This window comes from Drosophila santomea, chromosome 3R (assembly GCF_016746245.2).
Source record: "Drosophila santomea strain STO CAGO 1482 chromosome 3R, Prin_Dsan_1.1, whole genome shotgun sequence".
NCBI classification, from domain to species: domain Eukaryota; kingdom Metazoa; phylum Arthropoda; class Insecta; order Diptera; family Drosophilidae; genus Drosophila; species Drosophila santomea.
The window spans coordinates 5,969,065-5,992,868 of NC_053019.2; the positions used below are offsets into that span (position 1 = coordinate 5,969,065).

General features: G+C 44.8%; 7 protein-coding genes across 7 annotated transcripts; 3 read left to right on the plus strand and 4 right to left on the minus strand.

Annotated features, from left to right (window-relative positions):
- Positions 1 to 6,129: 6,129 nt before the first annotated feature.
- On the plus strand, positions 6,130 to 11,643 carry LOC120453317 (growth hormone secretagogue receptor type 1). The gene is made up of 4 exons (XM_039637974.2): positions 6,130 to 6,650; positions 7,116 to 7,278; positions 7,351 to 7,531; positions 9,468 to 11,643. The coding sequence occupies exons 1-4, from the start codon at positions 6,561 to 6,563 to the stop codon at positions 10,447 to 10,449; spliced, it is 1,416 nt and encodes a 471-aa protein (XP_039493908.2). The 5' UTR covers positions 6,130 to 6,560; the 3' UTR covers positions 10,450 to 11,643.
- Positions 11,638 to 12,748, plus strand: LOC120453762 (neuromedin-U receptor 1-like; the record flags this gene model as incomplete). Its single annotated transcript, XM_039638596.2, has 1 exon — positions 11,638 to 12,748. A coding segment is annotated over one exon (966 nt), but the record flags the coding sequence as incomplete, so codon positions are not given.
- Positions 12,749 to 13,939: 1,191 nt separating this feature from the next.
- LOC120450973 (ras-related protein Rab-1A) lies at positions 13,940 to 16,678 on the minus strand. Its single transcript, XM_039634264.1, has 5 exons — positions 16,386 to 16,678; positions 15,403 to 15,523; positions 15,293 to 15,340; positions 15,009 to 15,236; positions 13,940 to 14,928 (listed from the first exon to the last, which is right to left on the minus strand). Exons 1-5 carry the CDS (start codon positions 16,406 to 16,408, stop codon positions 14,731 to 14,733), a joined length of 618 nt encoding a protein of 205 aa, XP_039490198.1. The 5' UTR covers positions 16,409 to 16,678; the 3' UTR covers positions 13,940 to 14,730.
- Positions 16,679 to 16,822: 144 nt separating this feature from the next.
- On the minus strand, positions 16,823 to 17,694 carry LOC120450974 (AP-2 complex subunit sigma). The gene is made up of 3 exons (XM_039634265.1): positions 17,557 to 17,694; positions 17,351 to 17,500; positions 16,823 to 17,291 (listed from the first exon to the last, which is right to left on the minus strand). Exons 1-3 carry the CDS (start codon positions 17,557 to 17,559, stop codon positions 17,016 to 17,018), a joined length of 429 nt encoding a protein of 142 aa, XP_039490199.1. The 5' UTR covers positions 17,560 to 17,694; the 3' UTR covers positions 16,823 to 17,015.
- A 29-nt stretch (positions 17,695 to 17,723) lies between these two features.
- On the plus strand, positions 17,724 to 18,692 carry LOC120450972 (isopentenyl-diphosphate Delta-isomerase 1). Its single transcript, XM_039634263.2, has 2 exons — positions 17,724 to 18,140; positions 18,196 to 18,692. The coding sequence occupies exons 1-2, from the start codon at positions 17,826 to 17,828 to the stop codon at positions 18,649 to 18,651; spliced, it is 771 nt and encodes a 256-aa protein (XP_039490197.1). The 5' UTR covers positions 17,724 to 17,825; the 3' UTR covers positions 18,652 to 18,692.
- A 6-nt stretch (positions 18,693 to 18,698) lies between these two features.
- LOC120450970 (3'-5' ssDNA/RNA exonuclease TatD) lies at positions 18,699 to 21,382 on the minus strand. Its single transcript, XM_039634262.2, has 4 exons — positions 20,905 to 21,382; positions 20,075 to 20,423; positions 19,741 to 20,022; positions 18,699 to 19,679 (listed from the first exon to the last, which is right to left on the minus strand). Exons 1-4 carry the CDS (start codon positions 21,092 to 21,094, stop codon positions 19,541 to 19,543), a joined length of 960 nt encoding a protein of 319 aa, XP_039490196.2. The 5' UTR covers positions 21,095 to 21,382; the 3' UTR covers positions 18,699 to 19,540.
- Positions 21,383 to 22,795: 1,413 nt separating this feature from the next.
- LOC120453885 (farnesol dehydrogenase) lies at positions 22,796 to 23,783 on the minus strand. The gene is made up of 2 exons (XM_039638802.2): positions 23,173 to 23,783; positions 22,796 to 23,098 (listed from the first exon to the last, which is right to left on the minus strand). Exons 1-2 carry the CDS (start codon positions 23,743 to 23,745, stop codon positions 22,919 to 22,921), a joined length of 753 nt encoding a protein of 250 aa, XP_039494736.1. The 5' UTR covers positions 23,746 to 23,783; the 3' UTR covers positions 22,796 to 22,918.
- Positions 23,784 to 23,804: the final 21 nt, after the last annotated feature.

Sequence of the window (23,804 nt, forward strand, 5' to 3'; positions counted from 1 at the left end):
TGGCCGTGGTCGGCAAAGTCGTAAAAACATAGCCAGCCAAAGAAAGCCAGCAGCCGTGTTCGCGTCCATTTCCATTTGTGTCCTGCGGTCATTATAATGTTGTGTTTGCATATTAAGCCACCGGATGGCGTGTTGGTGCTGGCGGCCAAGGGTCGCTGAACTCGTAAAACATTTGGCAGGGCCAAATATGAAAGTCAGCCAGCGTTTAACTATGCAGGCAGCCCATAAAAAATTCAGCCAATAAAAGGCGACAATTGCTAAGTCCAAGTCCAAGCACTTGACACTTGGCACTTGTCTGCGAAATTATCGGCGGTCTCATCGGTGTCTCAGCTTAATGCAGTTTTAAGTTCCACTCATTAGACGTTGACAGGTCGTAGGTTGCTCCCCCATTCGTCACTCTTCGAGGACTTCGGGTGAATTACCCTTCTGTCCTTCGGCTGACGTCAGCAGCAGAGCCACGCCCCCAAGCCAGCGGTGGGCGTCAGTGTCACGATGACAAATTAAGTGAAACAGCAAAGGAGAGTGCAGCCAAAGGCATGGGAATGTCAAAGGCGGACTGGGGAACGCCCAAGTTTGCTTAACAGCCACTTCAGTTGGCGGCAGGATGCGAGTTAGGGCCAAGTTAACGATGCGGGGCCACGCACCGCTCAATAATTCTGCGGCGGAAGTGCGGCAAGCGCCATTTTTCAATATGCGCAACGGAAATGACGGGGTCGAAGTCGACCGAAGCCAGAAGGACACGGAGTGCAGCTCATTCCAGCAAAAGGACTCAAATGGCACACATGCCAGCTTATTGCATTCTTCATGTGAACGTATGGGATCGAACTGGGAGCAATTCCCATTTGGCACTGCGAAATGCGATAACTTTCAAGGTTGGCCAAATGTTAAATACGCATTAGTGGTCCATATTCAAATGCCACATGATACGCTAAGCACACAAAGATACAAACACTCAGTGAATGGAAGCAATTAAAGTGTCTTTAGCTCGGAGCATGTTGGAGTTTCCCCAGAGTATGGTCGGGAATATCGGATCAGCTTTAGTTTTAATGGGAAAATATAGCAATAGCTGTATGCCCATATTTAAAAACGAAATCCCTATTCATGTTAACTAATCATATTAAGTTTATTGCAAACTAACATGACAAGTGGTTAAGGTCGACTTATTCTTCACTTTAGTAAATCCCTTCTGCTGAACGTTATAATATTTATTATGCATTGAAAATCCCGTGGTATTTTCTAGTTGAGCCAGTGCCAGTTCATTCTTCTGCTCTATTTACAATATACACGAAATCGTAAAACAATAGCTAGTGCTATCTGCGCTATATGACCCACCGACTGAGACTGTCCGCCCATCGGTCTGTGCAGAATGTGTGCTGTATGAATTCCCATAGCGGGCAAATAGACAAACAAGTCCCAGAAGGTATGGCCAATACGGGGGACGTTGGCAGACCAGCTGCAGAGTTTCCCGGCCCGCGGCGATGGCAATGGCGATGGTGATGGTGATGGCGTTGGCCACGTCGACAGCAAGGTCCGTGGGTAGTCGCATCTTTAGCCCCTTGGTGCGGAGTCCGCCGATAAAACGCCTGCTCAGGCCAATGGCTTATCAATGCCGGGTCTTGGGTGAATTCTTGCAGCAACAAGCTCCACTATAAAATTACATTCGTCAGGCGAGAAGGAGCAGGGGGTGGTGGATCGGCTGACAGGGCGAATGAGCAACTTGAACGGCTTCAAAACAGCAAGCACATTCTCCCGCCAGATAAAGAATTCTAGCTTTAGAAAAACATTAGTTGAACGACCGACCCGTACGCTACTGTGTACATTTATACACACATAAACTTACAGTTTAGTCCCACAATTTAAGATACTGTGCCTGAGTAAATGAAATGGTTTCGATTATACACAAATTGTATCTTAAATGCTTTTTCGGTTCCAAATAAATTATTATTTGTTGTTTTACAAATCCTTCATTACATGCCACTTAGTCCTCAATCTTCATCAAAAGCACACACTATTTTTTGTGCCATTGCTGTAAGCCACGTTTTCTGGCCATTGTTTGAACGTTTAGCTTACTTACTGCGGACGAACAAACCAACAAACAGACAAACAAACAAAAGACGAACTAACAGAAGGGACATACAAACGGTGGCAGTTACAGTAACGAGTATCCAGTATCCAGTTGGAGGCAAACAGTTGGGATGCGAAAAGGAGGGATTTCCCGTCGCAGTCGCATAAATAAGTGAAATCGGACAGTACGGACAAAGGAGTTAAAGCTGGGTGGCAGAGCCAACATCCTTGACTGCGTGCAGCAGAGTTCACAAGGAGCAATCAGGTCCAAACTCGCCGAGGAACTGGCCGACTTTGGAATCCGCGCCATGAAAATGTAATTCCCAATAGCGTGCCGAATCAGTCAGCCATTTCCATTTAAATTCCTGACTGCCCAAGCTGTCTCTGCAACTATTTACTGAGTGAAAAAGTGTACTTTGTTTAGGAACAGCTGACCGAAATGTAGGAAATTTTTGAAGCTGAAATTAAAGGAACATACTATAGTCAAATTTTGTATCTTACCCAAAAAGTTTTGATACAAATTGTGCATTTTTATTGAACAAATATGTGAAATACATGTATAAAAAGAAAATTATATGAGTAACCTAATAATATTAAATGCATTTTAGGTAAAATGTAAATATATACACAATCCTTTTCGCCTACTTTTTTCCACTCCAATAAAACTATTAAAGTAGTTGGCAAGAATCTTGATCGGAATCTCTTGTCGATTTGGTCTGGCCATGTCCGTATGCTCATCCCTTTCCTATTTTCCTTAATTATTTATTTTGCTTTTCCAACAAACTGTTCAAATTGTTGCCCACTATCTCAGTGACAGGTATCTGATAGTCGAGCACTACAGCGATCTCTCCAGCTTAGCTTTGTATACGTACTTTAGTTTTGTACTTTCTCCAACCCTGCAGTAGCCCAAACATATTTAAGAAGCTTTAGCCCATACTAATGTGGCTAATTCGGTGGGGAAAAGAAGGCGACGTTAATGCAGCCGCACTAGCGCTGACCCAAAAATAGCCCCTGCCTTAATTGCCATTCAATGGTCAATTAAAGGGACATGACTGTGGGACATGACCATCGACATGTCAATTTCGGATTCGAGGGGTTTCACACAAAGCCAATTGGCCACCCCGCCGGATCCCGTAGCCGAAACATCCACGTTGGCCACTTTGGGTGGGTTCAATTGAAAAACAAGCTTTTGGTTTTACGGCGCTTTGTTCGCCCTTCTCTTTTTTTGGCGGTGGGCGACGAGGTCCTTGTTTCAGGCATTCAGAAATTGGTTCCACACGAGCGACGATCCGGCATGCGAACTAGTTAGATTAATTTAGCCAGAGTCACAAATACAATTACGAAGTCATTTCAATTTATTTAGCGTGCGACACCCTCGGCGAGAATATACAAAGAGCCACGCTGATAGGATGCGGTTGCTTTGGGGGAAATAAATGTTTTCCAGACCGCTTTCCGCAGGATATTTCAGAGACTAAAGCAGCTGATTCCTTGCTTGAAAGTTCGAAATCACTTTGACGGCCGGGCTTTCATTTTTTCGCCACTTTTTTTCACGCTTAGCGATTTGTCAAAGTGGCTGCTGGGGTACCTACTCCCATAAGCATCCCATGTATCCACTGGCTTGACTATTATTGAACGATAAATTGATTAGATATGCGTGTGTGCGTGGGTGTGACAACTTTCTCAGACTTTCCCTCTGTCGATTCTGATACTGATACTTCGGCGGCTGATTCTTATTGCCGCCTCAAATTGCCATTTCAATGTTAATTTTATTAGGGTGTCAGCAATAAATTTCGTTCAATCTTAAATACCATAAAAAGCGCTACATTGCCACATGCTCATACACACACTCACATTTGGGAGTCCTTGTACAAGAAAATCCACTCGGCCCCCCGCACACAAGCACACACCCTCCGGAATGCAGGCCAATACGCTCAATTGCCATTATCGCCAGCCTCCTCGAACCTTATTTAAATCACAGCCAAAAATGATGCCAAGATGGTGTAGACACAGGGAAACGTCATTATATCAACTATATGTCCACTTGTGCTAAAATTTCCCTAAATCACTTAGTCCTCAAAAACCTGTGGTGAATACTATGTATATATTCAAACGAAAGGATACAAATCACTAAAAATAGCTACATTTTAAATTGGATGCCCCAAATAAAATATTTTATTGCACACTTTTCGCCACCCCTGCTATTAGCATACTCAAATATTCCAAATTTTCTATTGTGTGCAATTTTATCCCGAGTTCTGAGTTTTTGCTCACTTCCACTCAAAGACCGCAAGTTGTCCATCAAATGGCCGCTCAACACTCGAGAACTTGGGATTTGGGGCGAAACCATAAACTGTTTTCAGATTTACATGCAGAACTAGCATGGTTGTGGCGGCAGTTGTTGGCTTCCTAAGCATACATATATATATGTATATAATATACCTATATTTTGTTGGTTTTTGATGTTGTCCGTTTACCCAGCCATGTGGGCCATATTGATATTGATGGGCATGGTCACAGCTCTGAGGGAAAAGTTTGAAACGATTCATTTGTCTTTCTACATGACCAACTCGAAACTTGCGAAACAATTACGCCCAGCAAAATGGCCAATGGAAACAGAGCCCATCCAGGGATAATCCTTCGCTCGGCATCGTTAAAGTCGCATTTTCAAGCCAAATGTGACACAAACTGCCTTGTTATGTCATTCGGGGGACATTGAACCCACAGCCCATTCCCCATGCCGCCCGGAATCCTGGCCGCAACAAACAGTGTGCACAGCTTGGCTCAGTTGGAAAAAGGACGAGATGCAGACCCCTAGTCAGGAGCATCCGGACAGGAACAATCCCCAGGAACTGGCCAATATGGTGTGCGCATAATGAATTTATCAAATTAATCAAAATGACGCTACTCGGGGTGATCCTACACCCTTATCCCCATCCTACAACCCACACCCACTAAACCGCAAACAAACACCGGAAGCCTGTGTTTATGCGTCCCGGTGTCCATAGACACTCTCGTCCACATCGTCGAATGTCTGTTCAAGGCCCTGTATGAGCATAATATAATAAGGCGGGTTGCGCGCCGCAAGGATGGGGATTTAATAAAGCCATTTGGCTGACAACCAACAGCCATCCTCATGCTCCTCATTCGCCTGATGAGGATGGAGATGGTCAGCAGACGCCATCGGCGATAATCGTCGTCTGCTGGGCGACCCTGTCATCCGAGATTGGAAGCAATCATTAACTCCAGGAGCGGCGTTCGGGTTTAAGAATATAGGTAATATTTCACTATTTCATTATGGTGCTTGATGATCGACTTCAGGTTTTTGTAAACCTGAAATATTAGGTCCCCTTTTAAGCATTTCTCATTATCAACATTATGGAATATTTTAACTTCTAGACACACCCATTGTTTTAATAAAAGATATGAAATTTTAAAAGTGAGTGAACACTTTTGAAAAGCGCCGATGAAAAATACAAATAATGTTGATTATAAATATTGGAATCTTTTAATATGAACACCCGGTTTGCAACTAAGCCCAGGCCTCTGTCCCCTTGGCTTTGGTTTCGGTCCACTGCCGTTTGGTCAAGAGTGTCCTTCCAAGGCGGACGATGAACTTGTTCATGGCGAAGCGGAGATGATTCTCTGCTGGGGGCCGGATGCTCTAATGTTATGTAAATGACAGCGCCTAATGAACTTTTCATTCATTATCGTTAGTTAGCCGGCCTGGTCAATGGCTGGTTATTTCCTGATCCTGGCCAGGACACTTAAATGCTAATCCCATTGCCGTTTCAGCCACTTGAGAGCGCGAACGACAACCGCAAAGCCCCACTGATTGATTTGTTTAATGCGCCCGGATCCGGCGATAGCGGAGTATCCGTGAATCCCTTGGACAACTTAATTTCATTAGCGCGTATTTAAGTGTAAGCATAAACTTGCCGGGCGGGCAATTACATCGGATTTGGCCAGGACACCCTCTCGTAACTCACTTAATTGAACAGCGGGCGGTGGCGGCGACGGCCCATCCCGAAATCCGACGAGCCCCGATGATGTTGTCCCTGTGATTCCCATTGCGGGACTTACTCTCCGAGTGCCGCAGGACGAGGACGACGAGGACACGCAGGACATTGCTGAGGGGCAGCCACGGCGTCGCTGTGGCCTGGACTGGGCAGCTTCCAAGGCTGACCAGCACTTGCGTAGGCCCGAGGAACTGCCTGTGGCTCCTGCTCCTGGCTCTGCTTCTACTCCAGGCCCAAGATGCAGCAGCAGCAACATCCAGCGCAACAGCAACCACGTCGCCGCAGCAGGCTGGGGTATCCCGTGGCTCTACTAGTGGCGACCATGGCCCACACCACACACCTAATCGTTTTCCAGCCGCAGGACTTGACCACCACGACAACTCCACCACAACAACCTCAGCAGCAGCAGCAGCAACATCTGATGTTGAAACCGCAGCCACTTCAACACCAAGTTCCAAGGACGATGGCGATGCTGAGCAGATGCTGCCACAGATTCCGTCGTATATCCGCACAACCGCCATGTTCTTCTGCATAGTCATCATGCTGCTAGGCGTGGTGGGCAATGTGATGGTGAGTCCTGCCTCCTTTTAAAGAAAAATGGGCGAAAGCTTTTGTAATTGAAATTAATTCATTTGGAAACTGCCTCGAGGGCGCGCAGGGTGATTCACCCTTTTAATGGTTGATAAACACTTTATTACGTGGAAACACAATTTTAAGGATTCCTATTTACAATTCACTTGGTAATTGTAAATTAAAAATGAAAATAATGTATACAAATATGTTTTACGTAGGCCAAATGTTCAGCCTAAGACCACTAAAGAGACTCATATGTATCAGGAGGAAAAAAGCATTTCCGATCCAATTGTCTGAATATTCTTGATCAGGTGTACTAACCAAGTCCCTCTGTCCATCCGCCTATGCTGGTGTAAATAATCATTGAGTAAATAATCATTGATATATCAACACAATACAAATACAAATTTATGCCTTCCGAGCTGCTTAAGATTGTCTAATCCCAAATCCACTCTGTTGCAGGTGCCCATCGTGATTGTGAAGACGAAGGACATGCGCAACTCGACGAACATCTTCCTCACCAACCTGAGCATCGCGGACCTTCTGGTGCTGCTGGTCTGCACACCCACCGTCCTCGTGGAGGTCAACACTCGCCCAGAGACCTGGGTACTCGGCCACGAGATGTGTAAGTGGCTCCAGCTCCAGTGCTCCTGGTCTATTTATTCTCCCCAGCCTAATTAACTGCTGTTCTATCCAGGCAAGGCTGTGCCGTTCGTGGAGCTCACAGTGGCCCACGCCAGTGTGCTGACCATTCTGGCCATCTCGTTCGAGCGCTATTACGCAATCTGCGAGCCATTAAAGGCCGGCTACGTCTGCACCAAGGGGCGAGCCATCCTCATCTGCGTCCTGGCCTGGGGCATTGCTGCACTCTTTACGAGGTAAACGATTAGGGCCTACAGGCAGTGATACGCACTCGTACTTCTTAAATTACTTCTTAAAGTTAATTGGCATTATGCTAGCATTATACTTTTAATATATTAATTAGTTAAGTCGCTTTTCACTGCATGCTTTTTGGTGTTGGTGGTCCTACATTTCGTGTGTATACACATGGTATTATCCTGTTTAGATATACTTAGTTTATGGCCTCTTTCCGTTTACTCATTTCGCTCAGTCAAGCATTCAGTTTCTCGCTCATTAATTATAAGTGTCAATCGCCATCATTTAAATGATTTGTGTTTTGTTATTGGGTTTTGCACTTTTTTTCCCGTTTTGTTTATTTTCCATTATGACGTGGAGTTTCTGGTCGTGGTATTGGCCCCTTTTGTGCGCCATCTACTTTGGTGCGTCTATTTACATGCTAAACTGCGACTCTCGCCTATCTATTCCATTTCTACTCCTGTCCTGCCACCTCTCCTGCTCCACTTGCAGCATCATTCCCATTGACATCCTTCGCCTCAAGTTCCGGACGGCCTTTGTCCAAGATCCGGGAGCGTGCCGTTATCAGCGCCCTGTCATCTTTAATAAGCACCGATGTCCGCTATCATGGATTTCATTTCATTGACACTTTATTATTGTGCGCCCTGTCCAAGGACGAGCGGCGACCCTTTTTAATTTTGCAAATCTTGCCGCGTCCATAACAATGAAATAAACAGCACATTGTCGAGCTGCCCACCCACCTCTCGGCACTCCGGGAGCCATGGGGTCATCCATGGCTGGGAATTGGCTCCGCAGGAACCCCGCCTCCAGGCCGAGACCCATTAATTACGCCACACAAGAAGTCGGAGGCCGAAAGAAGCGCAAACATTTTAAAAACACATTCAAACAGAATGTGTGGGCGCCACACGACGCCCATAGGCGCAAAAGTGGGCGTGTCAAATCGCTGACGCACGTACAAAGCGCCCATATTATCCTTGATGGAAAAAAATACGGCCACTGCCTGTTGACTGTCGTGGCATTTCGTTTATCGGTCTAGCCAGGGAGGATTTGGGCTAGGAAAGTGTTTAATCAGCGGCTCGGATTACTCAAAATAATCAAATATTTAAACTTGTCTGCTAGATGTATTTACAAAGTCAACAGAGCATGTCCCACCAGAAATTCTAGAACTACTTACTTATCCCATTGTAAATAGAATGTAATCACCATAATGTGAATAAGAACATGTTGAGCTTTACTTGAATATATTTTTAGATATAAATCAGCAATGCATAGTAATAGATATCAGATAGATACTTTAATTGTAATAACCGCTTTTTTTTTAATTTTTGATATTATTATAATTTGTAATGCCCTAATACTAAAAATATATCTAACGACCACTTACCGCCCACAGATTACAAAACTCTGAAGAGACATGGTAGACCATTTTTATAAACAAAAATATTTCAAGTCAGCTTTCCTAATTGCATAGTTACCTCTTCCTCCCACTGCTTTTAGCTTAATAACCTGTATTTGAAAGTCGATTAACTTAACTATAGCGTTATTTTTTGTTTCGATTTATATGATATCGAATGATAGTTTTTTTAATTAACTACCAATGATTTTTAATGGCATAGTACTATATTATCTGTGCTTCAACATATATTTTTTTAACGCTGACTCCAAGAAATAAAAAACCCATCAAAACAATGGGGCCAGAAAAATTGTCCAGGACTTGAACTTCATCCCAGACTGGATCCACCTTTCGTCCATCGCCATTCGTTCATCGTCATAAACTGCTTCTCTTCCTGTCTTCTGAATCCTCCTCATTTACCCGCCACTCTTTGCCTTCTCCTCCAAAATCCAACCGTATCCATTATCCACGCCCCCGGTGACCCCGCCACCTGATTACGTTTCATGTTTGCTTTCTCTCCCCAATCTTCGATTTTCCCCGAACAGCCCCATTCTGTGGGTGGCCGAGTACAAGCTGGCCGAGTACATTGATGGATCTTCGGTGGCCGTGTGCCTGACCCAGGCCATCACCGACTGGACGCTGGCCTTCTTCCTGATGACCATCTCAGTGTTCTTCGTGGTGCCGTTCGTGACCCTGGTGGTGCTGTACGGTATCATCGCCCGAAATCTAGTCTCCAACCGGTCGGCCATGTTGCGCGCCCGCCCCACGAAGCCTGAACTTAGTCTAAAGGCACGCAAGCAGGTGGTCCTAATGCTCGGCGCCGTGGTGCTGTCCTTCTTCGTCTGCCTGCTGCCCTTCCGCGTGCTCACCCTGTGGATCATCCTCAGCACGGACCAAACGCTACACGATCTGGGATTGGTGCGCTACTACAGCCTGCTCTACTTCTGTAGAATTATGCTGTACCTCAATTCAGCCATGAACCCGATTCTTTACAACCTGATGTCGACCAAGTTTCGAAGGGGCTTCAAGCGGCTTTGCCAAGACGCTGGGCGATTACTGCTGGAGCTGGTCACGTTGGGAAGAAGGAAGGAAAACTCTTCTCGCGGACGCAGAGGCACCTTGTCGCTGGGCATGGGCACTAATACGAACACGAATACCAGCTCCTCAAATGCCATGGCGGCCACGAGTTCCAGCATTCTGTCGAGAAGCTCCAATCGCAGGTGCAGCGAGGATATAAGTCGCACCCGCCTTAAGATCGAGATGCAGATTCCATGTGGCTGTGATCTGGAGGCCATGGCCATGCTGCAGCATTCCACCTTGGGCAAGGGTATGGCCAGGAGAGTGAGTGACAGCCGGCTCCTGCCTGTGAGAAACCATCAGCTACGACGCCACAAGCCGCAAAAAAGTTTCGATGAGGAGGAACTGCAGGAGGATAAACTTAGCGAAGGGAAAATCCCACCAAAGGGTCGGGAAAATCTCCCCAAAATACCAGGAGAAATAGTAAATCTGCCCGAAAATTTCCTCTAAGCGAGATGGGCGTGAAAAATCGCCATTAACCCGTTTACACACTCGCTTCACTTGGCCGGAACGTGCCGATGACGCTGATCCCGATTCCTATTCCCGTTCCTGGTAAACACAAATCGCTTCCTGAACGCTTTTGGCAGGCATAATCGATTTCAGTCACCCGCTGACAGTTGCCGAGAATCCCGAATCGAAGCTGGGCTGCCGCCTTGGACATTTCCGTTCCAAAAACAATCAATTTTTCGGGCTATTAAACTCGAATGAATGTGCCAAAGATAAATAACAGCAACGACAGCCGAACAGCACTAAAACTACCACTACTGGTCAGGGTTAGGAGTCCAGATAGGGACTGGCACTAAGGGGTAAGCCATTAGGCGGCCTTCGAGGAGCAATGGAAGGCAAATGGAAATGGCTTAATATGCGTTTGGGCGAACCATCAGGTCGGCGGATAAACATGATTTAGGTGTATTGAAATAGTTTCCGTAAGCCGGACCGGACAAAATGGCCGCCATTACACGGGCGGCCATCACCGGAAGTCGAAAAACTGTTGCCTACTTGGCGTCGGCTGAGATAAAAAGCTTAGCTCAATATGCACACAATGTCCACATGTAAACACAGCTGTATATACACCATACACTCACACGTACACATAGTCAAATATTAATATATATATATATTTGTCCGAACATATTTATATACATACATACATACATACTCTGCTTATAAATACAAGGAACCACACGCACACACCCATACGAGAGTTGTAAGTAAATAAATTTTTTATGACAAGTCATGGCGGGTTTTTCCCACATTACCCCTCCCAATCGGAATCTGTAATTTATATAATTCTAAGGAAATCGGACAAATGTCCGTCCTCTGTATATATACGTATTCGTACCATACGCGTAGCTTTTTAATTTGTTTTCGTAGCCTTATGACGTAGACTGCCTCGTTTTGTAGAGTAAAAAGTAATAAGTAACTTGAATCCCCACCATTCTGCGAGTATGATGAGTATGAGCAGACGTTGCCGTTTCCGTTTCCGCTGTGTGATTAAGTTGAGTGCTTCGCCCTCGAAACTTTTCCAGTAGTTAGCCGTTGAGTAGCTTTTAAATATTTGTTTGTTTCCTGCCCGCAGCGCGTTAAAACTTTGCAGACAACACTGCACTAGTCACTAGTCCCCACTAAAACTGAATATATGATTCTTGCAGTCCCATCATCGCCATATCCAGCTACAGTGTGGAGCCCTACGGGGACGGAACCGATGCTCCCGTTTGCACCACCGCCGCAGATGGGTTCTGGTCTATCTTCTATTTCGTGGGCTGCATCACGCTGTTCTTCTTCCTGCCCTTCGGCATCCTGGTCCTTCTTTACGCGGCCATCGCGTACAAACTGCTGCGTCCCAACAACGCCTTCCACAGACCAACCTCCCCGCAGCCGCAGCAGCCGGTTGGCGGAGCTACCAGCGGTTCATTGCAGGTGCCTAGCACCAAAGGCAACAGTCATCAACACAGCAACGGCATGAGGAAGCACCGCAAGCAGGTGATCTTCATGCTGGTGGCCGTGGTGTCCAGCTTTTTTATTTGCCTTCTGCCTTTCCGGGCTTTCACCCTTTGGGTGATCCTGGCCAGCGCCAAGGATGTGGAGAGTCTGGGCATTGCCGGCTACTACAACCTGCTGTACTTCTCGCGCTTCATGCTCTACCTGAACTCGGCCATGAACCCGATCCTGTACAACCTGATGTCCTCCAAGTTTCGCAGCGGCTTCTGGCGGCTGCTGCTCACTTGTCTGGGCCAGCGGCCACATCACCATCGTAGCCACCACTACCATCAAAGGCAGCATCCGGCGGCGGGCGGAAATGGGGGCAATGCTTCCAGGCGACAGGAACAGGATGCTGAGGAAGGAGCCGCGCTGGCGGGAACGACCAGTGCCAGGCATCCACGTCGCACTCTCCGCCGCGAGGCCACCTTCTTAATCAACTCCATATCCACCTCCTCGGGCACCGAACGCACCACATCATCGTCAGCGTGGCGCAGCAACAGCCTGTCCGTTTCCGGTCTGAGCGAACGGGAGCGGGGCATCCTGGGAGCTGCTATTATCGGAACAACGGCAGCCACCGTTACCACTGCCTGTCTGCAGGAGCGACGTGCCAGCAAGATCTAAATCCCATCCTGAAAATGCATACTTCGAATCCATGCCCACTGCCAGCAACCGTTAAAGTATTTAGTTGAATTCCAACAGCAAATAGTCATAGTTTTAGAAAAATTTTGTTGTAAAGACTGAAGTACCTCAGAAGAAGTCAATAAACGCAGAGAAAATGTTTTTGAAAATTGAAACTAATTTTCTTCGGGCAATCATTTTATAGAATCTCTTGAGAATTACGGTGAGAACATTTGGGTTTGCACTAAGCAAGCATTCATCATGAATGATACCTTTCACTTAAGATATGCTAAACAAACATGAACTCAGAAAGCTCTCGGAGATCTTAATCTTGTCGAGGTGATTCAAATGATATAGTTGGACGATTCAAGAGGTTGGAAGTAAACGCTTTGTTTAAAGGGCCCTATGCTAAATTTGTTTCCTTTCTTAAAAAAATCGTTCTTATCTCACAATAGCTTAATTTGTGTTTGTTAATTTGAAGGTATCATTGTATCCAGATAGATTCTCAATACTTTTATCCGCTTTGGGTGTACGATTAATTTCAATCTTTCAAGCGACAAATTATCTACTATATTTCCAAATCTGTCGGCGGTGATTTAAGCTGAGCAATTTAACATCATTGTCAGATGATTGTATCTCATGTTAGAAGGAATGTTTTGTATATTAAATAAGAACTATTTTCTTTACAATTTTTTTTGTACAAAATAATGAGTCACTTCATAAAATCCTGTATGTATACAAGGCAATACATAAAGGTAAAGTACATTATTATAACAAAAATTTCCTTCCAAATAGATGCATAACATAATAAACATATTTTGTAAAGTATCGCAGACATTAGATTTTTAAACATTTAAATATTTAAAAATTATGCAAATCCCTCATGATTCATAGGTTAAATGCTAATTCAATGCCATGATGCAACTTTTAAAATATGTCAGATACCAACGTAAAATTTTACAAAGTTAAGTCAGAAATACTCCCAGGCTCTAGGACTTATTCAAAGTCTGAACTTTTGTTTGATGTATAATCAAGTGTTTTCCAGTTTGAGCCAATTATTAAAACCAATTTTTGAAATTTGAAAAGTACTACACAAGTCGGCTCACACTTCTAGAATTGTTTGCCAAGTGTTAAGGTGTGTGCGCACCTGTTCTGGGCTTCACTTAAGTTTTTGGAATCTTTCTAAAGTCAAGGAATAAAACAAGTCGTTTATAGGCATCGGTACAGATCGATTTTATTAGACTTAAGTGAAGTTAAGATTCAAATTCGGGCGACGGTTAAAACCGAAACTAAAGTGTCTCCTTGATCCCAAACCTTTCAATTTATAAACGCACACGCAATCATTTTTATTAAACTTTATCGCTGTCGTCATTAATACACTAATTATGTGCCTTAACAAATCCCTTGTGTCACACGAAAATTCAAACACAAAATCATTCGACGTTAATTCTAAAAATGTTCGTTCGGTTCTGGGTTCGATTTACATAAAATTTCAAGATGACTGAGACAAGTGGCAATCACGTTCGCTAGAGATAATATGTTTAGAAAATTGTATTTGTAATTTAAACACATACATATGTATACATAGTGGTAAGTAGTAGCTGACACAGGGCAAGTACAATTGCTTCTGCCGTCGCCTGCGCTCAATTAATCTGTAGTTAATAGTACATATAAGTTTCGGTATTGTTTCGCGCTGCTGTGATAGGTAACTTCTTACTGTAGGTTAAAGTAATATTAGGTTAATTGCTACACCGAATTAGCTTGCTTTGCACTACTTATGAACAGAACTGCGGAAATCAGAGTGACGGTTAGTATTAGAATCGATGTCCTTGTTGTTTCTGTTTGGTTGGGGATGTCTGAAGTCTGAATTTGGATCTGGTTGGCTACGTACCTAATACATATTTGCTTAAATTGTTTATCGAATTGGATCACGGTTAGGATCATACAAACGCACTACTCGTCATTTCTCACCATTATTGTTATTACAGAATTAGTTATTATAATTACGATTTCGTGGATCCGCCATCGGTTTCGCTTGTTTTATTATTATTGTGTGGTTTCCGTTTTAATTTATTATATTTAAATTTTGTTTAATTGTATAATAAAATAATGATTCACAATCAGAGTTATTCAGCAGCAACCGGATTTGGTGTTTTCCACTGGACGTCCTTGATCGATTTTCACTTTGCTAGCGTTGTCGGTGGCGCTGGATGGCGGCCCGACGCGATTCTTGATCTCGGCCGCCATCGTCATAAAGGCCTGCTCCACGTTGGTGGCGCTCTTGGCCGAAGTTTCAAGGAATGGAATGCCTAACTGGGCGGCGTACTCCTGTAGTTTCGGAAACAAAAGGACAGTTTAGTAAATACATGCATCTATGATTCCCCCGATAAAACCAGCAATATACGCACCGCAGCTGTGGTGTGGTCGACTACCTTCTTGGTGGTCAAGTCGCTCTTGTTGCCCACCAGCAACTTGTTGACATTCTCACAGGCATACCGCTCGATTTCCTCCAGCCACTGCTTTACATTGTTGAAAGACTCTTGGTCCGTGCAATCGTATACGACAATGATGCCATGGGCTCCTCTATAATATGAAGACGTGATGGTGCGGAAGCGCTCCTGGCCAGCAGTATCCCACTACAAACAGACTAATTAGCTATGGACTGGATTGCCTCAGGCGTCTTTATGCTTACGATTTGTAGTTTAATGGTCTTTCCGTCGAGTTCGATGGTCCTGATTTTCTGCAAGATAAAGGTTTATGAGTCAGACATAAAGAGTTTTCACAACTTTCTGGTTGGCTTACGAAATCCACTCCGATTGTGCTGATATAGCTTTCTGTATATGTGTCATCGGCAAATCGCAGCAGAAGACAGGACTTTCCAACGCCCGAGTCTCCAATGAGCAGCAACTTAAAGAGATAGTCGCTGTGGATTGGGATACAGTTAATTAATGTTTTATATCATTAATTAAGCCACAAGACACAAAGTTTAACATCGGAGATGATAATAAATTGGATGGCATAAGGTGGTTTTTTAAGTTAACATGCATTGCTTTATGCAAAACATTAGGAGAGGATTTTCAAGGGAATAGTTAGTCGGTTCAGATACTAATATATGTGTATGCATAGAACCGGTTTGGTTTAGGCTTTATCTTATCGTGCTATGTCCAACATCAACCCCCAATTGCTGAGTGATGTGCGACAGTGTTTCAATACTCCGCACATATGTATGCTGACGATTGGAGGAGGCTTTCTAGAGAGTGCGAGCCAAGATCGGTTGAGATTTAATTGCTTCGAAGTGAGAGCAGCAATTAAGTGGAACTGGAATGGCCTTTGATTACGTAGCACTGCGCTGGGGGTGGGAAACGCTTTCCACGCAGGTGACTCATCCGCCCGCCCAGCGATTTGGCCCGTCAACTGGGATCTGCCCACATATATGTATGGACTTTATACATATGCAGATTCCGAAGAGAGCAATCTTTTGAACGCGCTTTACATCACATTTTATTAAAATCCAGTTGAAACACACACTTTGGGGTTTGGGCTCTTGATTGGGGCGGTTGTTAGGTTTGAGTGTGTTTTTTGTTTTCAGCAAATGGTCTGTTTTTTGGAGTTGCCAACGAGGGCAAAAGGGAGTGGAGTGGGGCTGCTCGATAATGAATGGGAATGAAACGTAGCAGAAATGACGTCGCAGAAAAAATAAAAGAAACCACATTCGAAAGGAAGTGGAAGAGCTGTAAACCGTTTTAACTCCAGATAACTGCGCATAATTGCGTGTGACGACTTACTATTCCGGATTCACAGATGACATTTTCTGGCTTTTTCACAAGATTATATATTTGCCACGAACAAATATTCGATTTCTGGCCCTGTATTGGCTGATGTTTAGAGCGTTTTTATTCGACTTGCGCGCTCCGAATTACTGGAAATCGACACGCACTCGGCTTGTGTTGTGTTTTGCAGTTCGCTATTGTGATTATTGCAGCGAATTTAAATGGGAAATACGTTTATTTCCACAAATTCGACGGCCGAGAACGAGAACAATGGCGACTGAAAAAATGACGAAGTGGCATTAGGGGCAGTGTTGGAAAGCGCGCGTGGCCCTCTTTCAACCAGGGCCGCACACTCACTTGCCACCGGAGGTGAGTGGGCGGAACCAGAAAAGAAAATATATGATTATCGCCATCACATCGCCCTATAACACCCCATAAAAAACGAAAACTCATAACTTTTGCATACAATCTCTTATGGTACATCATTTGTTTCTAAACACGGCTTTTAACATTTGAGTGTTTGCATAGAGAACACATTAAAGATAATAATAATAATACGCGTAATAGTATATGAAAGAAGATTCGATAAGCGGGTGTAGCGCCTGGGGGAATGCATCTGGCAGATCCGATATATGAGTTGGGCCGCTACTCCAGCGAATTAAGCGTGAGCAGCTGCTTAAGCACCTTCGTCTGTGAAGTCTCCCGGATCTCGCCCGCCAGGAACATCTCGTCCACCACACTGTACACCTTGTAGAAGTTGAACACAAGATCCAGCTCGCACACGTTATGGAAGTATTCGTTCAGCACCTCCACGAAGTTGTGGATGGCCTCCAGATAGCACAGGTTGTTGTCGTTCACATCCACGCAGATGCAGAAATACAGACCCGCATAGCGTCGGTAGACGATCTTGAAATTGCGGAACTACGAAGGAAAAATGTGGTGAAGCGGTTCATCAACAGGATATACAGACTCGATCCTACCTCTACAAAGTTGGTGTGCTTCGCATCGCGCACTGTGACCACGGCATGCACCTCCTCAATAAGTTTCTGTTTCTCGTCGTCATCGAAGTTCATGTACCACTTGGCCAGGCGAGTTTTTCCAGCTCGGTTTTGTATAAGTATGAATCGAATCTGGGCAAATGGAGAGTCAAATGAGGGTCTAAGCTAAAAGCTGGCTAATTGCTCACCATTTTTAAAGAAATTTGTTAGCCCGTTCCTTGGCTATTTACAACTTTTTTTTATTTCGACAACGGGGGCGAAAAACTGATTATGAGCAAATTGTGTATCACTGGGACCAGGGCTACGACTACTGTTCCGGAACAGCTGTTTCCTTGACAGTGTTGCAAGCTGGTCGTGAAGAAAGCAAACGAGTTGGCAGCCGCACGCGCTATATTACGAAGTTTCACTTTCACACATATTTGTTTTGGCCCCACTCGAAACTAGTCATTAACCAAAAATGTTGGCCTCTCGTTTGAATCTCCTGTTGCCACGCTTATCCTGGCTGCGAGGTTACTCTACGACATCGGTGGGCCAGCAACAGCAGCGACAGGTGCCCACAGAGTTTTCCGTACACGACCCTCTGCAAGCTCACGCACTCAAGGAGCAGTGCATCCTGGTGGACGCAAATGACCAGACCATTGGGGCCGCCTCCAAGGCAGACTGCCATCGAGTGCATCCAGAGACAAAAGATGTTAAGCTCCATCGAGCCTTCAGTGTTTTCCTCTTTAATTCTCAGGGGGAGATGCTAGTGCAAAAGCGATCGGCTCATAAGGTGAAATCTTGAGGAATCTGTTTTTCATAAGGCCCATAATCAACTGTATCCGTAGATAACCTTTCCCAACACATACACCAACGCGTGCTGCAGCCATCCGCTATACGAGATTGAGCAGGAGCGCCAGGAGAGTAACGCCCTGGGCATCCGTGTTGCTGCCCAGCGGCGACTCAACTACGAACTGGGCATTCCCACGGAGGAACTGCAGCCTCAGGACTTTCGCTACTTGACCCGCATCCACTACGCGGACACAGGCGACGGCGTGTGGGGCGAGCACGAGATAGACTATATCCTGTTCCTGCAGAAAGACGTGACGCTTCGTCCAAATAGCAACGAGGTCAGTGAGGTGCGCTACTTGCGGCGAGATAAAATCGACGAGGCGGTGGCCAAGTTTAGTGCCCCGCTGACACCCTGGTTCTCTCTGATTCTACAGCATCGATTGAAACTCTGGTGGGATAATTTGCAGCAGCTGGAGCAATTTGAGGACTTAAGTAATATTCAACGCTTTTAAGTGTGCTAACCAACCAAAAATACACGCAATGACGTCTCAAAGCGGCCTTTTGTTCGTTTGGGTTTCAAATTCGCTTTATTCAAATGGAAAATAGTGTGTGTCTGTGTGCGGACAATGGGCACAAAGCGGATTTTATGCAACCTCCGCGGGTCGATCAGTTCAGTATAACGCTTTGTATATGTAAATATAACAATATATAGTTTGTATAGGCGCAAGATATTCAATATGTTTCATAGCCTAACTAATGTGTTTGTATGTTGAATATCATATAAATATTTAGCTTTTAAAATGATCACATTACGTTTCTCATAATCATCATCGTTATCGTCGCAACAAGAATAAATATGTACAAAAGTACGACTACAGGCTAACAGAGACGCAAACTAAAAGTATTGATTTTAGCCTAAATACAGAAGAAACAAACAAAAGACAAGCTTAACATTTAAATCTATCGCTCCGGGAGCGAGTTCGAAGCGCGCTTCGAGGCGTGAAGTGCTGACCCCGTGCGAATCCGGAGTCGACGTTCACGAGGCACCACCTTGGCACCGTTTCTATGGGTACTCGAGTAAATAAAGCAATTGCTCGGAAATTCCAACAACTTACAGCTAGACCCTGCAAACTTCGATCGATAGATTGCACCGTAACGGCAGGGGGTTGAATATACATATAGTTATATACGTCTACGTACTTTTCGCATGCAATGGCGGTCGTATGTGTGGATGTGTGGGGATCAGGATAAGCGCTTTATCCTGAATTCGATTAGTGGTTAAGGCACATTGGTATGAGTCTATCGTGAATCTCAGGCTCGTTCAATCTATAGAGTTAGGGGTTTAAAGCTGCTGGTTGGCACACTTTGTCGTTCAGTTCCATGCGGCTCCGTTTTCGTTTTCTAGGACAAGCCAAACAGTTTCAGGGCATTAAAGGCGGTGGCCAAAGCCACCTCGTCGGGGGATTTCTTCATGAAGGCAGCTATCATCTCCACAATGGCGGGCAAACTGCACGGCTCGTTGCGTTGGAAGGTACAATATCTGGAAAGTACTTTGAACAATTAGAAAATGTACCTATTACAGAACATGGTACGTCGCCGACCTATGTAAGTACAACAATGAACGTTCGGTGATGCCAGTCTTTACATGTTGCGGCAGCTTGGAAGCCCTTGTGTTTGGGTACATGAACGGAGCATCCGTCTCCACCAAGAGTCTGTCCAGCGGCAAAGTGCCGTCCTCCAGCAGGCGGCGGACGCCAGTATCGGATTTGTCCTTGCACAGGTAGCCCGTCAGGCTGATGTAGAACCTGCGCTCTAAATACTTAAGCGCCTCCTCGGCGGTGCCCATAAAACCTCTGATGATCACAGGCGGCAGATTCTCGAATCTGCGTGGGGTTGAAAGTTAAAAGTTTTGTAATCCAGATCTATGGCTCTTACTTGTCAAGTATTTCGAGTAAATCGAGCTGAGCCGACCGCTCGTGAATCAGCAGAGGTTTATTTAGCCGGATGGCCAGCTGCAGCTGCTTCGCGAAGATCTGCTTTTGGGCGTCCGGTTCGGAGAAGTCCCGCTGGTAGTCCAAGCCACATGGACCAATCGCCACGCACTCCTGCGCCTGGGCGATGTGCTCCAGGTCGAACCACGTGGCCGGCTCTTCCACGATGGACTTTGAGTCGTGCGGGTGAATGCCAGCAGTTGAGTAGATTATGTCGGGATAGATGCGCGAAAGGCGCAGCGCTTCCTTGCTCGATTTGACCGAAGTGCCGTGAACCATTAGTTTCTGAACACCTGAAAAAGGAAAGGCGGGAGAAAGTTAGTGCAACCTGCACTGGGCTACAGACTTATGTAGAAAGAGAAAATATGTGACTTCTGCTAGTTAAAGATCAGATACTCTTATCAGGTTTGGGCTGTTTCCCTTTGAGTTAATGCGCTCAATGAATTAATTTTTTGGTGAATAACAAACCTAATAAAGTGTTATTTACATTCATTTAGCATTAATCTTTTAAATATACATATTTATAAAGTTCTGTTGAAAATCTGAAGTATATTTCTGGGTCTCAAGCTACCTTCCCACTTCCCATTAAGTTCGTAATGCCTTCTACAAGAGCACATACGTATATCAAAACATAGGCACACTTGTTGCTCGCCAATAGCCCGACCTTCTGGCTGCCTGGGTGTTTTCGCAGCCTCGCCCCAAAACAAAGACACCGCCCGGTCCTTTTTAATTGCATATTCCTGCATATGCAGTATCCGTATCTCACACACAAACCTGCGTCTCTGGCTCTTTGCACCACGGAATCCAGATCACGGCTATACTTTTTGTTGGTCAAATTCGCACCCACGTCGATGACGATCAGGTTCTCAAAGCAGTGCTTCATGTCCAGCTCCAGCTGATCCTCCAGCAGCGGGGCAACGGGGGCCACCACCGTCTCCTGGGGAGTCTGTTGATTGGGGTCCATGTTCTGGATCGGATTTTTGGACCTATTATCGACGAAAATAGCTTATGACGCAGGCGATGGATTGCTGGGCTGCGACTGTGTGCGTGGGTAATTCAATTAGCTTGTCTATGGAGGGCAAGGAAACGCAACGGCGGTGAAAGCCGTGAAAAGGGGCTCTACTGAATTTGTTACAATTTGGAAGAGTTGACCAATTCGGCAATTAATGGTCTACAAGTAATGGAATTTTAATCTAAAAAAACAATCCCGACACGAACTACAACTGCTGGCTAGAGTTGAACAACGTTCTTAGCACAGGTCAGTACACAGGCTTGAAATCGATAGTTGGAATCGATACCCAACACCAAATTATATCGTGTTTGAATTTAAATGGTTATCAAAATCGAACATGATCTAATGAACTACTGCCCAATTATTTAAAATGAATATTTTTATTTTATTAATTTAATAGAACTTAGAACATAAATTGTAACCGCTAAGGACAAATAATTGATAAATACAGAATGCCACTTTAGAAGTCGGGTAAGTTGCCAGCTGCAAATAGTCATAGTTTTTTTTTCAGTGCTTTAAAACATGCCCACACACACATACCGCCCTCCACTATTACCATACTTTTTCATTGAAAAATAAACGAACAATTGATCGGGTTTGCTAATTACTTTTTATTATATTTTTTTCAAATAGCTACCTACATTGTATTCGAGTGCAAATATTTGTTGTTTTAGTTGGCCCACACAAAGCCCATTTCATTTCTTATCAAGAAACAAAGGTTTATACAAGCTCGCGGACGAGCTTGACAGTGAACTCAAGTTTTATAGCTTGCATGCCATATGAAATTGCACTGACTCAATCCCCTGCTCTTTGCTTCGACTTGCCGGTGTTCCAACCCACTGAGTGTATTCGTATCTTCAATGGGCGTCAGATGCTCTAAACTGGGAAATCATTATAATATACAATTTATACCGGGTATTTAGAACGACCCACAGATCATTCGATCATTCATCAGATCCCCGAGTTTTGGATGAGCCCGTAGGCACCACCCAAATTCCTGTCCCACCACCATCACTTCCTTGGCTATCAGCTCCCGACAGCAGCTTCTCCAATTCCGTCACTGGACGACGGCAACCCGATGCAACTATGAATCATGGCGAGAGATCTGGATAAATTACTGTCTCTTTCAGCAGCTAACCCAAGTTCAGTGACTTTATTTAGACACCTGTCTCTTGGCAGTTCGATGAGATTTTGGCAAGACTTTAACAAAAGTATATGTCCACTTGTTTTGAAATTTCTTCTTATCTATGACGTACGCTTTATCTTTTGGGGAAATTGTTGAAATTATAAACATAATCATGTCTGGGGTAGATTGACCACTTAATAGATAATTCCCAATACTGCCAAGTTTAAATTTCGTCATTGTAATTAATTTGATTTGAAGAAATCATTATTTATTTCTGAATAATAATTTCCTATCCATGTTGGCCCCTAATCCTCTGATCGAGAGATAATCGTGCGGGTGTTTGTCTAGGTAAGTTTTGCTTACATCAATTATTGTTATTCAAAATCGCTAGATTAAGATTAATTACTGATTATTCATATTCCTGATGAACAAACGGGTTTACTAGAAAGGCAGTTCAAAGTTTGGGGTAACCAAAAACCAGTTTACAACTGTTTCTAAGTTTAGATTAAAGAGCGACCTTGGGCGTATTTTTCTTTTAATTAAATTTTTCGTTTATTATTTGTTTGCACTACTATTGAAACGAAATTTGTGTATATGCTCAGCACTTTGAGCACTTGAGCAAACTAAGCGTTCGTATCAAGGTGGACAATTCAAAAGAGTTCACCAACCGGCTTGATAATCAGCTCCTTTATCTGAACGGTTGGGGGCGTCTGGATGCAATAGGACACAGCATCGGCTATATCCTCCGATCGCAGCATGGGCATGCCAGTGGGTTGCTCCCAAGAGCCGACTTCAAAAATTTCGGTGGCCACGACTCCCGGGCTAATGCTCTAAAATCGGACATGTGTATATACATACATCATTAAAAGCACTTATGCGAGCTTGATGAGCGGGTTTAACCTACCGTAATCTTAGTTTGTGTGCCCTTCTTGATAAACTCCTGGCGGAGGATTTCGGTCAAGGCTGTGATCGCGTGCTTGGAGGGCGCGTACATGTTCAAGCTAAAGCCTTCCACAGCCGGAACTGAGTGACCCACCACACTGTTGATGACCACCACATGACCGTCGTTCACCTTGCGGCGCTGCAGCGATAGGAACCATTGGCGGGTGCACCAGGTTACTCCCAACACATTTACGTCCAGAATGGCCCGCACATCAGCGGAATTTTCCGGGTCCGTAATGTTCATTTGACGTATGATCCCGGCATTATTAACAAGCACATCGGCACCACCCAGAGTGCGATCGATCCAAGCGAAGGTATCGATGACCTGCTGCTCGTTGCTGACATCACAGGGACGGGTGTGGAAGCGAGCAGCCTGATCGGCGGGCAGGGAGGACCTAATGTCCTGCAGGACCTTCTCCCTCCTGGCCAGGCCCACCACTACCATTCCCTTGGCCACCAGATCCCGGCAGCAGGCCTCTCCGATTCCGGCGCTGGCACCAGTGACAACGGCAACGCGATTCAACCAGCGGTTCATGGCAAGTCTGTTCGATTTGATTTTCAATTAAAGACTAGGTTCGATCTCTACTACTTTAT